The 15,297-nt window shown below is 37.6% G+C and overlaps 1 protein-coding gene across 1 annotated transcript in view; it reads left to right on the forward strand.

Annotated features, from left to right (window-relative positions):
* The window catches only part of STMN2 (stathmin 2), a 55,128-nt gene that overhangs the window by 27,085 nt on the left and 12,746 nt on the right, over positions 1–15,297 (forward strand). The window contains exon 3 of the mRNA XM_054499535.2: positions 3,443–3,615. Coding sequence (XP_054355510.1) covers positions 3,443–3,615 — 173 coding nt within the window. The remainder of the gene's footprint in view (positions 1–3,442; positions 3,616–15,297) is intronic.

A 15,297-nucleotide genomic window follows, 5' to 3' on the forward strand; every position in this document is an offset into this window, starting at 1 on the left:
AAATGCTAATTAACTGTTCCATAAGGAAATGTCCTCCATGTGAAAGGAATTCTGTCTCCAAACAAAACTTTCATTAGAATGCAGGGCCAATGCCTACTTTGTACAAATTCATTCGGTCAGCAAATAAATTAGACAGACCTTTATTATTTGCTAGATGTAGCTGTGAAGAAGGATCCAGCTATGTTTCTTATGAGACTCTAATGTCTAACTATGGGTTGTCACTGAGGATCCAGATTTCCATACGGCATAGTCCTCACCTTCAAAGAATTCAGGGCTTAGTAGAAGAGTCTTACAAGAATGACTAGAATGTAGAACACAGAGTGGTTAGGACAAAGGAGCCAGGGATGGTTTTTGCTGGGTTAGGGAATGAAAAAAGGGGAAGAAAAAAATGTGAAGTTGTGTGTGAGCTGATTCTTGAAATAAGCTGTTTTTATTTGCCTGCGTTCTCTTATAACCCTTTTCCATAGGCTTCCATAATTTTTATTGAGCTGTATTTAAAGTTGAATAGATAATTCAACATTTCTCGTAAACTGTGCTTCCTAAAAGAGTCCGTAGAGAATTTCAAATTTCTGCAGTCTTTAACTTGACCTGATATTTCTATGTTAGATAATAATGAGACTTGTTTATTACAGGCAACATTATAACAAGAAATTATTATTATTGTTTACATTTGTAAGCACTAAGTATATGGCTTGTGCTTTGCATTCAGCATCCTTTATCTTTTAATCTTCACAACCACCTTAGAAGGAAGGTACTCTTTTTATTTCCATCTTTTAAATGAGGAAATAAAAGCATAAATAAGTTAATTAACTTACCTAGTGTCACACAGCTATTAAGAGGGGCTTACTATTTGGATGCAAATATAGGCAGTTCTAATTCCAGAGCCTCTAATCTAAGCCATTTAAAACCCCATCACCTTATCAAATAAGCTGTTTTTATTTGTCCGTGTTCTCTTATAATCCTTATCCATAGGCTTACATAATTTTTATAAAATTGTATTTAAAATTTAAGTATAATCTTGGATGCCATCAGGAAAATGAAAAATATTTTTACATTTGTGAAGGAAAAAGCCCACATCATTTACAATATACTTATTGAGTTAGTTTTATCTAGACTATATCTATTAGCAGCTAAGGATCTGAGGTCAAGTCCTGCCAGCCTGGCATTTTACTTGACCACAACCTCCATGTGCGCTAACCAGGCTGCTAAAAGAACATTAACGGGAACATAACCTGCTGGCTTGGTTGCCACAATTTTAAAAAAGACGTTAACAAATTAGAGAGCACTTAGAGGTTAGGAAATAATATGGTGGTAAAGATCTAGAAACAGTGTCATTCTGGGGCACTTGAAGATGTTTAGCCTGGGGGAACAACTTGAAATGGAACATAACTGTTTTCAAATACTTGAAAAATGGTGGTGCACCACAGAGAATGGCCTAATCATGGGTAGCTTCAGACTTCAAACAAGGATCAGTGAGCTAAAACCAGAGAGATGGAGTTTGGGACTCAAAGAATGCTCATCTGAAATTGAGGGATGACCAGCGAGGTTCTTTTAAAAATCATTGTATTTTACTAAATTGTGAGTTCTGTAATTATAAATGTCCTAGCAGGTGCTAGCTATCATCTTTTCTATTATAAATTATACCATTTTATATTATAATTTATATTATGCAGGCTTAAAACATAAGAGTCTGATAATCTGCTTATCTTTAATACATAAGCCACTGATAGAAAATAAATGGCTAACCATTCTTCAGTTCTTTTTTTAATTGACAAAAATTGTATATGTTTGTGGCGTATAGCATATTTTGAAATATGTATACATATAGGGAATGGCTAAGTCAAGCAAATTCACATATGCATTACCTCACACGCCTGTCATTTATTTGTGATGAGAACAAAAAATCTACTCTTTCAGTGATTTTCAAGAATACAGTACATTGTTATTAACAATAGTCAGCATGGTGTACAATAAGTCTTCTGCAGCCGGGTGCAGTGGCTCACGCCTGTAATCCCAGCACTTTGGGAGGCCAAGCCTGGCAGATCACGAGGTCAGGAGTTCAAGACCAGCCTCACCAACATGGTGAAACCTTGCCTCTACTAAAAATACAAAAATTAGCCGAGCGTGGTGGTGAGTGCCTGTAATCCCAGCTACTCAGGAGGCTGAGGCAGGAGAATTGCTTGAACCTGGGAGGCGGAGGTTGCAGTGAGCCGAGATAGTGCCACTGCACACCAGCCTGGCAATAGAGGGAAACTCTGTCTCAGTAATAAGTCTCTTACATTTGTTCTTCCTGTTTAACTGAAATTATATATTCTTTGATCAACATCTCCCCAGTCTCCACCCGTAACCCCTGGTAACCGCAATTCTATTCTGCTTCCGTGAGTTCATCTTTATGAATAGTCCACATGTAAGTGAGATCATGTGGTATTTGTCTTTCTGTGCCTAGCCTATTTCACTTAGCATAGTGTCCTCCAGGTTCACCCATGTTGTCAAAAATGACAGGATTTCCCCCAACTCTTTTTAAGACTGAATAGTATTCCATGTGTATGCGTATAAATTAGATTAGTAGACGTTGCCACTCCCTCCTCCACCACAGTGGCTCTTTCCCTGGCTCCTGGCTCCAGCCGAGTACACTAGAGGAGGATACTCTAAGGAGCGACAACACAGGAGCAAAGACATTACAATGGGGTGTTGTCTTATTGCCCCCGTTAGACTGTAAGCACCTTGAAGACAAGGACCCCCATCACAGAATGATGTTATCATCCCTGGAGTGGGCACTGTGCATGATTGATGACTGGAAGCAATGAACATACAGAAAGGCAAAACAGAAATCAGCAGGATGCTTTGCATTTCAGCATTGACTTTGCCAAATATGCCCAACTGTTCAGGGAGTTATATTGGTTCTAACCTAGCTCCTGTGATTCTTAAGCACAGGAATGGTGGTAATATATATAATGATGTATGCATATATACACATATCTAGATAATGATATCTCATTATATGTGAGAACTGAAGAACTCTGTTATTTTTCTCGTCTAACCAAAAAGGGCCTACAGCTACGATAATTTCCAAAAAAATAAATCTGTGCTACTTGATTTTCAGGCAAAGCTCATATTTGTTCAAAAGGAAAATAAAGCTTAATTTAAAATCAGTTTAGGCTAGTTTTATCTAAGTATGCTTACCATTATTCAACTCCCTGTAGATATTGTCAAATTTCTCAATATTGTAAATATTTATTCTGTTAAAATATATCCACAGTTATACTAAAGACAGAGAGGTCTCATATGTTCTAAACAACATAGAGCAAATGCTCATAAACAGCATTTTATTCCTATCTCTGGGAATAACAACACTACTTCCAATTGCTGGAATCTCAATTATTAAAATAAACCAGTGCTGCCAGCTTTGTATGCTTAACATTCTCAAATGTTCATTTTTCAGATATGGAAGTGAAGCAAATCAACAAACGTGCCTCTGGCCAGGCTTTTGAGCTGATCTTGAAGCCACCATCTCCTATCTCAGAAGCCCCACGAACTTTAGCTTCTCCAAAGAAGAAAGACCTGTCCCTGGAGGAGATCCAGAAGAAACTGGAGGCTGCAGAGGAAAGAAGAAAGGTAACTTTTTCCATAGGTTTTCCTTCTCTCTCTCCCTCCCCTGCTCCTCCCTCTCACACACACAGGCACACAGGCATGCACATATGCACACACATACAGAGAACAATGACAGCTGAAACTGCGCCATCCCAACATGTATAGGTTTTCAGTAGACACAGAACCAGGCTAGTTGGGGTAAAAACTGTAAGATAAATGCTAATTTTAGGCTAGCCAAACCAGAGCTCTCAGAAACCCAAAGAGCTTCAGTGCCCTAGTGCCCCTTCCCCTATACTGAATCCCCTTATTATAAAAGCCTCCCTTCCCTAGACCATCAGGCAGAAGCACTGTAGAGAAAACACAGCCCTGGCGAACTCCAGTGGTAGGGAGGGGAAGAAGGGCTGCTTCCTCCCTCTCAGGATCTGTGTCGCCCCCTGTGTCAGGCATGGTTTTCCTTGGAATTACAAATTATCAGATCTTCCCTCCAAGAGCTTTCCTGCCCAGGGTAAGGGCCAAGAGCTTCCCCTTTCCTCCTCAGAGTCCCACTGCCTGCCCTGGAAGTTGGTCCTTCCAAGATCAGGACCTTCTCTGAGATCTTTCAATATGTTCATCTTTTTCTAAGCCTTGATGGGGATTTTTCTCTTTTTGCCATTGGTCCCTGCTTGTATTAAAGAGCTTTCCTTTTGCCAGATCTTTACTTTTCCATAATCACGTGGCTAAGAAGAGTCAAGGGTATTAATATTTGAGAACACTTAGAAATCCTAGGGACTCTGTACACAGACAGAAGTTGTTTGAATGTGTCTGTTCCAACCATGTGGTTATGGTAGTTAATCCCATCAAGGTACTCATGATCATCCAAAAATGGAATTCTTTTATGTAATTCATCCCTACATTGTATTTCCCATTATTTTTTATGATATAATTTTAGAATCAGGTAATCACTAAGAACATGTTCCCTGCACAGTTTTATGATGTTGTCTGTAAAAAGTCAGCCAACACTTTGGATACTTCTATGTTGGATAATTACAAAGAGAATGAAGATAGTCCTTCTCCTAAAGATTGAATTCTCCAAGAGAGAATGCGGGACAAACACAGGTGTGCTGTGTATAGTATATGTGCATATATACACACATAAATGTACACAAATATGTGTATTATCAAATAATGAGGCTCAAACATTAGAAATCCTTAGATTAAATTTTCTAAACAAGAAAACACTAATCTTTGTAGTTGAAAAAAAATCTTCCTGTGATATGTAACATGCTGATCTCAATTTTCACCTAAGAGTGATGTTCTCCAAATGTCTGATGAGCATTTCATATATATAATATATATTTTTATATATATAATTATAATGGTAATTGGTATATAGAGATATCTATATTATAGATATATTATATATAGCTATCTCTATATATTACATAAACCAATTATAGATATAGATATAACAATGGTAATCGGTATATATGAGATGTGTATATATGTATATGTATACCACAATTATATATTAATATTGTATATATGCCATAATTATATATTAATATCGGTATATATGTAACATAATTATATACTAATATTGGTGTGTGTATGCGTATATATATATATAATACTAGTTATCATTGTTCTAGATTTAAAAAGCAGGAAACTGAGCTACTAACTCGACTACATATATACAGGAAGTTGCTTTAAAACGTTTTTATCAGCTTTTTTTTTTGTTATTTATAGCTTTATTCTCATAGTAAAGCTAAAATAAATTATTCAACATTATCAAAACTTTGCTGCCAGCAGATGTAAGCAATACCTAAAACAGTGGAGAGCATGTTGCACCCAAAGCAGTTTAAGTTCTGACCCAAGCACTGGCATCTTATAGGCACTAGGTAGAGATGAGAGTCATAGGTCGACATATATTGAGATGCTATGACTTGATTAGAATACGGAGTCAGTGACTGAGGTGAAATTAAAACTCAAACCAAAATTCAGCATCCTGGTTTAGGATGTTGCTGGTGTTTCTAGGTACTACACTTAATTTGAAAGAAATTATTGAGGATAAAAAAAGAACTGAGATCACCAAAATTAACTAGGTGTTCTTATAAAAGTCCCTGAGGTTACTAATTAATGAATCCGATAGAGCTCCTGCACCCTGACAGCAAGAAATTATCAATGATTATACATTTAAACAATTGAATTTAACTAGAAACTGGCCACATGGTTAAAAGACATTTACAAATGTAATCATCCAGTGTTATGACACCCAGAAAAAAAATATATTCCTTGGAACACTTTAAAAGCCATATTCCATCACCTTTCCGGTTATTTGTTAAAAATTTTGTAATGCAAAAATCACCATATAGATTATGTCCCAGTGATCGGGATTTATTTTTAGTTTTTTATTTTTTATTTTTTGTTAATGGTAGAGTTTTAACTAAAAGAAAATACAACTAATTAGCAGAAAGTGCCAACTTTAAAAAATCACTAACTGATTTTATTCTATTGGGTTATACTGACTTAATTAGCACTAATTTAAAGAACTATTAATTATCTTTAAAGAGTCTTTAGCAAGTGCATATATCTCAGTAATTATGTTAGTAAGGACATGCCTATAACCAAAACCCAACTCAACTAGTTAAAACAAAAAGCAAATATGTGACTAAAAAGTCTAGGAGTGGCTACAGCATCAGGAACAGCTGGATCCAGGGATCACAGTATTCTCAGAAAACTTTCTTTTAGTGCCTGTCATCTCTTCCTGCATTTAATTGGTTTCATTATCAAGAAAGTTTAATTTCAATAGTCAGCTCCAAATTATTTTTCTCACAACTTAGCAACTCCAGCAGAAACAGAGCTTCTTTTTCCCAATAGTTTAACAAAAGTCCTGAAATTGAGTCTCAATGGCCTGACCTGGATCACAGGCCCAACCCAGAACCAATCACTGTGGCCAAGAGGATGTAGTAGTCTGATATGCTAGCCTGAATCACATGCCCACCACTGACCTGCAAAGGATTTTAGGTAAGATCCCTGGGGTGAGAATTGTGGAGGAGTACTTCCCCAGAAGAAAAATGAGGTGTTCTCACAAGAGGAAGGGGTAATGGATCTTAAGTAAACAAAACTATAGATGTCCACATTTTCTATCTATAAATGTTTAGTGTTACTATAACAATTAGAATAATTATTTAGTTCATACACTATTCAATTTGTATCTCTCTTCTGTTGCCCTGCTGCAGTTACTTTCTTATAGATAGAATGAAAAATATTAATCTAGGCAGCTCTGTGAAACAGTACTGTCCAAGGAATATAATGTGAGCCAGGCCCGGTGTGGTGGCTCATGGCTATAATCGCAGGACTTTGGGACGCCAAGGCAGGTGGATCACCTGAGATCAGGAGTTCAAGACCAGCCTGGCCAACATGGTGAAACCCCATCACTACTAAAAATACAAAAATTCGCAGGGCATAGTGGCGGGCGCCTGTAATCCCAGCTACTGGGGAGGCTGAGGCAGAAGAATTGCTTGAACCCAGGAGGTGGAGGTTGCAGTGAGCAGAGACGGTACCATTGCACTCCAGCCTGGATGACAGAGCAAGACTCCATCTCAAAAAAAAGAGAAAGACATATAATGTGAGCCATATGTGTATTTTTAAATTTTCTAGAAGCCACATTTTTTTAAATAAAAGAAATATGAAATGAATTTTAGTAAAATATTCTTCACCAAATATATTCAAAACATTACTATTTCAATATGCATGTAATCAATATAGAAGTATTAATGAGCTGTTTCACATTCTTTTATTCATACTAAGTATTTGAAATCCAGTGTGTATTTTACATTTACAACTCTCTTCAATTCATGTTAGACATATTCCTAGTGCCTAATAGCCAAAGGCAGCCGGTAGCACAGATACAGATATTAAAACAGAAAACATCTAGTGAATAATGGGGAAATTTTAGGACTAAGTTTTTAAAATCCATACCAGATAATTATTCAGATTCAACTTTACTTTGTTTTTTCATATATATTCTTTAAAAATTACATTGATATGGGAACTCGGAAAGTTCAAAAGAAATTTCCATTCTATGGTTTTAGTCTTTACATTGTCAGAACTAATGCCAAGTGTGAAGTTTAGGATGTACTGTAAGTAATAGGATCTTCTAAATCTCATGCCCTCTTCTTCAGCTACCCACTCTGTTTCTATTTCAGTTCCTCACTGTGGGGAGGGGACTTCTCTGAATCTAGGTTTCATCTCTTACTGTCTTTCATGGTAAACAGGTTTTCCTTTGTAGCACCTAGCACAATTAGTAAGTAATTAGTATTGATTGGCATATTAGTATGTATATGCATATGTATTTATTTAACCCTATGTCTTCTACTAGAGTATAAACTCCATGAAGATAGAACTTGTCTTTTGTTTAGTAGTGCTTGGCAATAGTTAGTACTACAAAAATTTTTTCTTTCTTATTCAACTCCTGTTAGTCATTGCCTGAATACTACAAACGTTTTTAAGTAAATAAATAAATAATAACTTTCAGGGCCAAATGTGAAAGCGGCAATCTATAGCTTGTTTTGATTTTTTATTCCACCCTCCCATCCTAAAACAATTATAGTCACTAAGTTTCCAAATGACATCTGAAATTGCGCTAAGGAAATCCTAGTCTGGGCAAAATCACTCAGTCAACAGATATTTATCAAGCACTTATTATTTGATAGGCCCTGTTCTAGACACAGAGGACACTCATCAACCTTACATTCCAGTGGGGGAGAAAGAGCTAATAAATACATATGCAGCATATTAGATGATATAAAATTAGCAGAACAAAGAGAACTGGGGGTGTGGGGGTGAAAGAAGCTATATTATATATTATTATTACTATATATAATAATATAATTATTGGATAGTCAGAAAAAAACCTCTTGAATAAGACAACATTTGAAAAGAAGCACAAAGGTAGCAAGGGAATAAGGGAGGCAGCTCTTCTCTGGGGCCTGAACTTTCAAAGTGATGAGAGTAGCAGGTACGAAAGCCTTGAGATAGGAATGTACGAGGTGTGTTTGAGAAATAACATGGAGGCCAGCGTGGCTGAAGCTGAGAGCAGGGGGAGAGAGGTAGCAACTGAAGTCAGAGGTCACAATTAAGGACTTTGACTTCACATGAAATGGGAGATCATGGAGGATAATAAAGCCATTTCACTACTTTATGTGAATCACAGCATCTTTTTAAAGAAGTATCCGTTTTTTTAAAGGGGGAGATGACTAGAAAAATAAATAGTGTTAGATAAATAGAGAAAACAGGAAAACGTTCTAGACTAAGACAGTGATTCCAGAACTAAGGATCCACAGAGGCGAGAATGCAGAAAGTGTGTGTTTCAGGGCAGTGGGTAGACTAATGGTTTGGACTAGTGGATTTAGATAGGGAGTTGGAGAGTAGCGAGGTGAGATTAGGGAGGGCTGTGAATGCCAGGTTAGTGTGCAAACTCCATTATATAAGCAGTAAGGAGTCACTACAGACTTTCCAAAAATACATACATGTTCCACCTGGCCCACGGGTTAGCAACATTTTTGTTGTCCTGGACCCATTTCCTTCCCAATAAGTTACAGGTTTGTGAAGATTCTACCTAGCAAACATATTACTTTTAAATAAGTATTAATAAATTATCTTACCATGATTATAATCAAAGGAATCTGTAATTGCTAATTATTTCTGATTATTAAAAGATAAGCAGTTTTGCACTAAATTGACATAATTCTAACTCAAAGTAAATATACAGATAGACATGAATATAGATGTGAAATATGATTTCTGTTAGGGCTTTTTAAACTTAAAAAAACTTACGAGTTCTCCTCACTCCCCCTACCCTTAATACCTTGAAGGCCTCTTCCTGGGACTTCAGGGACCCCTTCAGGGAACTATGACCTAGGCTGTGTTTGGTGGGCTTTCTGGATTTATAGCTGGAAGGCTGCCACAGAGGCATCTCCACTTGAGCTCAGATTCACTTTGTGTTCAATGTTTTGGCAATTTCCCCACCTCCCCATTTCATCTGTTGACACTACTGCAGCACTGACCATCTGGTTCCTAGGTTGGAGGATACTCCCTCAGGCTCCTTTGAACCAGAATTAATGTTCCAGTGATTAGCTAGTAGAAGAAGCTTGTCATAAAAAGAATAAGCCCTTTCCCTGCTTTTTCTCCATTCTTTGATTATCGCTGGTAGTCAGTGATGATCATATCTATGAGTCTATATCAATCTCATCCAGTCAGTTTGAACCTCATCTCTTGAAATCAAAGTTTCCATAATGCAACCGACCCACAAGGGTGAAATGACATGAACGCTTTAACCATCCATTTATCATTTATTCATTCATTCAACCAACATGTATTTAGCAAGAGGCAGCAGAGCTAGCATAACTATACATCCCAGTTGGCCCAGGACAACTCCAGCTAACTCTTGTTGTTTTGATACCATTATTAATTATTTCTCTTTACTCTCATGAGTGTTCCAGTTTGGACAATCAATTACATGAGCATCCTTAGCAGGGCACAGTGTTTAAGGGCATCTTTAAAATATTGTCTTTAAGAACATGTGGTTAAGAGAATGTCTGTGTTCAAATCCTGGTTCCACCACTTAAAAGCTGTGTGACCTCAAGCAAGTGACTTAATCTCCCTATGTCTTCCTTTGTCAATCTGTAAAATGAGACTAGTAATAGAACTTATGGAGTTAGTGTGAGAATTGGAAGGTTACTCTACAATAAAGACGTATAACCGGCATGGTAAAAGGGTTAGCAATTACTATGTGAAGAAGCATCCAGTTTCTGACTTCACAGAGATTATCTAGCAAACTCATGATTTTATAAAGAAAAGAAGTTTCTCATTAACAGAGACGGAAATGCTACCATACAATACATTGCTTTTTTTTTTTTTTTTTTTTGAGACAGAGTCTCGCTCTGCCACTCAGGCTCAGGCTGGAGTGCAGTGGTGCCACCTTGGCTAATTGCAACCTCCACCTCCCAGGTTCAAGCAATTCTCCTGCCTCAGTCTCCCAAGTAGCTGGGATTATAGGCACCCACCACCACATCCAGCTAATTTTTATATTTTTAGTAGAGACAAGGTTTTGTCATGTTGGCCAGACTGGTCTCAAACTCCTGACCTCAGGTGATCCACCCACCTCAGCCTTCCGAAGTGCTGGGATTACAGGCATGAGCCACCATGCCCGGCCAATATTTTTAAACATTATAAAATATTCTTTATCAAATTGCATAGAAGAAAAGACAGTTTGATAGGTAATATAAATAGGTCAGGCCAACTAAAAGTATCCTGAAAAAATTAATATTGTGAAAACAAAAGAATTTTAATGACATGATAAAACCTCACCCTAGAAGAGATTAAATTAAAAATCACCCTACTCGAACCAGTCCAGTGAGATTTCATTAGCATGCTCTCATTACTGGCATAATCAGCTTCAAAGTCACTAAGCCTCTGAAAGGAAGATGTGTTGCTTATTCTTAATAAAATGGCATAAAAGTAGATCATTAATCACCAAACATGATAGACTTACCTTTTCCATTTGTTGGCATCTCACATTGTAGATGGCAATTAAAATGGAATCCAGGGAAAGAGGGGGTGGTTTGTACAGCAATGGATTATGAAACAAAGTACTGGATTATTCACAGCTTGACATTCAGGAAACATTCTGCTCCTTACAGAACATGGCACGTGCGCCACAGAATCTTCCGTGTGCTACCTTCTCGGTGAAGAAGAGCACCCCCCACATTTCTTTTCCTAGGAGCTAACCACAGTAAACCCATTACACACTTTAGCAGAAGGGCTCATTCTAAAGGTCTTTGGATTTTAATCATTTTAAATTTCCTGTTATGCTTCAGGCTCTTCAACACAAAGTGAATATTGTACTCTTTGGTTTTACATAATTATATTCAATTGTCATATTTCAACAGGACATTATCTGTGACTTTAGATGGGTCGATAATGATTTTCATTGTTAGCAGTAAAGTCAATAATTACAGACACATCACCTAACCTACTTGTGTAAAAGCATTTTTGGTACTAGGAGATTTAGTGTCTGATCAACGGTCCTGAATAGCAAGTAATATATTCCCCAAATAATGAAAAGTGACAAGAAAATAAATACGTTTACTTCAGAAATAAATGGAAAATTAGTGCTATCTAAAATGTAGTCTTAAGTCTCATCTGTGTACATAAAGTAAAATGAGTTTTATGTACCACTCAAATTTATCTTCCACTCCATTTGTACAGTAATTAAACTCTTACACTCAGTAACATACAAATTGGTAATTAACCTCTTTGCAAAATGTTAAAGTGTTCCTAAATGTACAATAAGTCTCCTTCCCTGTCTCATTGTTTTTCATTTCACGTACCTCTCATGTAATTATTTCAATGATTGAGTTCAGTGTGAGGAGGTTTATGCCTAGAAAATGTGCTCACCAATAATGTGCCTCAGTTCCCATAATAGCAAGATCGAGAAGGTTCTTTAGTCTCCCTGAATGTCACAGTTGAACATCTCAGTTCTATATTTTGCCTTGACATTTGCATTATATCAGCTGATCACTGTCTTGCCCTAATTTTCCATTTTAATATTTTAGTGACCTTCTATGTTAGGTACATGTTATTTAGAAGTGTTCCTCCAAGGCCAGATACGTTTTCCTTGAACAATTTATTTTTAACAACTTTTAGCGATTTTCTCACTTCACCACCCTCCGTATCATAAGTCCACGCAATCACAATTCCTTTCTGCTAATCTGCACAGTCAAGATATAAAGTAAGAATACCTATCTGAACATGTAGTGAGAACTTTACTTCTCTGCCAAAAATGAAGGAAAATGCTGCCACTTTCGTATGTCACATTTTTTTATTCTACAGCCTCACTCATTTCACGTCATGTTTTAGTGCAGTTTTCTGGACTAACTGCTTATTTTCTCATTGATTAAACTGCCTATTTGCTCACTGGAATCAGAACCAATTTTCTTCCTCGAGGGTCTGACTAGAAGATTAAACTATGTTCATGTGAGAATCAATTTCTACCTAAGAAATGAGTTAGAGGAGTTATGGGCAGCAATATCTATCTGGATGCTACACTGTGAAAAAGGAAGCGAGGTTATGCCTTTCTGCCCCAAGCGGGTAGCAGAGACCTTAGGAACTGAGGTAGATGCCCCCATGGTTATTAGCACCGCTGAATAATTTGTTCAAAAATTGACTGCTGGACAGGTGTCGTGGTGCACGCCTGTAGTCCCAGCTATGCAGGAGGCTGAGGCAAGAGGATCTCTTGAGCCCAGGAATTTGAGGCTATAGTAAACTAAGGTCACACCACTGTACTCCAGCCTGGGCAACAAAGCAAGACCCTGTCTCTAAATTAAAAAAAATATTGAGTGCTTATGAATAGAGACTAATATAGGAAGTCATAAGTATTTCCTTGGGATAGAATGCTTTCTACCATAATTGACTTGACATCCTGTATTTTTGTATGTATGGACTTAAGCTTTAAATATTTGAAACACAGACAATTATTAAGTCCTGCAAATGTGTGAGTTGAGATAATAGTGGATATAACATTCCCTTCCCGGGTGTAAGAAAAGGTACCACAGAAGGGAGCAGCCCTGAAGCACAGCCTGGCCCGGTTTGGCAGGTCTCTGTGAGTTAGCAGCAGACTCACGTGACCACACTCTGTACTGCCTTCTGTTTCTGTTTCACCCCATTAATTGTGCTAAAGAAATGCACTTGACACCTATGCTGTGTAATCTCATTTAGCCCCAATAGCTACAAAAGTACTAGCCCCATTAAATTGAGGCATTTCAAACTGAGCCAAACGTTGCCCTCCAGTAAATGCAGTAGGCATTGGTTATAATGGGAATTCTCCATTATTCATAATGGAAACCGCAGGAGTTTGTTCATGCAGATCAAATGTGTCCCACCAAGGCAAGAAGTATGGAAAAGTGGTGTTGCTGTATTACCTTGTAATTTCAAAGCTTTCCCATCTGAATCTTATTTCCCTGTGTTTCATCTTGACTTTGGTTCTTTCACAAAGGAAAATTAAGAACGCAAATATAAACATTAAGTTAAAACACAACTGAACAAAGTGCCAAAGTTAATTGAAGCATCTGAAAATGAAACATTAGGCAGTTGCAGTGGCCTCTTGATAATAATTCACAGTAACTCTCTGTAAGCTGATCCTGTCTGAAGAGCAGCAGGCACAAGACCCCTGGCCATGAAGTCCATCTCAAAGGCTCAGCAAAGCAGGATGCAAACCCAGGCTTTCCAAATACCAGGTTGGGGCTCATGTCACTGTGCCACAGGAGTTTCTGCAGAAAGGCTACTTGAAAAAAGTGGCCATTAAAAATCCAGGTGGATCCTATCTAGGGCAGTGTTGGAAACACTGATCTATGGGAGGAGGAGCAGGAAGGAATTGTTTAACCACTGAGCAGAAATATTACATTGCTACCTGCCTTTAGCAGCTGTGGCTGATGGGTACCAGTTGCTAAGAAGAGCATTACCTAACAGTGTATTAAGATAGAAAAATGATTTTAAAGCACTGCACTTAGAGAATGTTGAAGTTTTACTTTGCTTTATTTTGATTTGTTTGGTTTGACTTTGTTTCCTGGAGCATCCTCCATGGATTTCTGTTCATTACAAGAGAAACCTAGGGCTCTAACCCAATTCCTAATTCTTGGACACATTGCACCCTTGTTTTGTGATAACCTAGCCTTCTTCCTCGAGAAGGTTTTCTGGACTGGAGGTTACATGTATTGAATTTTCTGAAATGAAGGTGCAAAGCTATCTCCTCTTATTTCTTTGTGGTGCTCACTTCACTGTGAGATTTCCTATTAATATAGCCCGAGTCAGTGGGCATGCGTGAGATGGAGATGAGGGAGTTAGGAAGGACTTGGACTCTCATCAACCATCAGGATCCCTGAATCCACTAACTGCCCATAATCAAAGAAGTTTGAACAAATACTTCGCACACATGAAATTGCCAAAATTTTACAGTTGAGTTGTTATACCAGTAAGTCCAGTTGCCATCATCTCCTTGTCACAAGTGTCTTAAATTTTTCTTTTGATAATGACTACCACTCATTCAGTACTAACTTACTTGATATTAGACACTGCATTAAGTACCTTGCAAACATTATTTTGTTTGATCCTGACAACTGTATGAGATAGGTACTATTCTTATCCATATACAAAAAAATTAATTTCATGAAGACTTTTCCCAGAGAGAGAAACTTTAAATATTTACACACACACCTCTCTCCCTGTAACAATTCCGTAGTCCTGATAACAGCAAATAAGCAAAGTCTATGTAGGATGCTTTACCAACAGTCCCACCTAGAGGCAGGAGAGTGAACTAGATAGAAAATATTTTATTCATGTTTCTTCCAGAAAGGCTCCATTGGAGTTTGAACTCAATTTATGTTATAATTTTCTTATTATTTTTGTATTGGTTTTCCTGAAACAAATACAAAGTAAGAAAGCATTGGTTCCATTAAAAATGTCCTAAAACCGGCCAAGCACAGTGGCTCGCACCTATAATCCCAGCACTTTGGGAGGCCGAGGCAGGCGGATCACTTGAGCCAGGAGTTCAAGACTAGCCTGGCCAACATGATGAAACCCCATCACTACTAAAAATACAAAAATTAGCAGGGTGTGGTAGCACACACCTGTAATCTCAGCTACTCAGGAAGCTGAGACATGAGAATC

This window comes from Pongo pygmaeus, chromosome 7 (genome assembly GCF_028885625.2).
Source record: "Pongo pygmaeus isolate AG05252 chromosome 7, NHGRI_mPonPyg2-v2.0_pri, whole genome shotgun sequence".
Classification (NCBI taxonomy): Eukaryota; Metazoa; Chordata; class Mammalia; order Primates; family Hominidae; genus Pongo; species Pongo pygmaeus.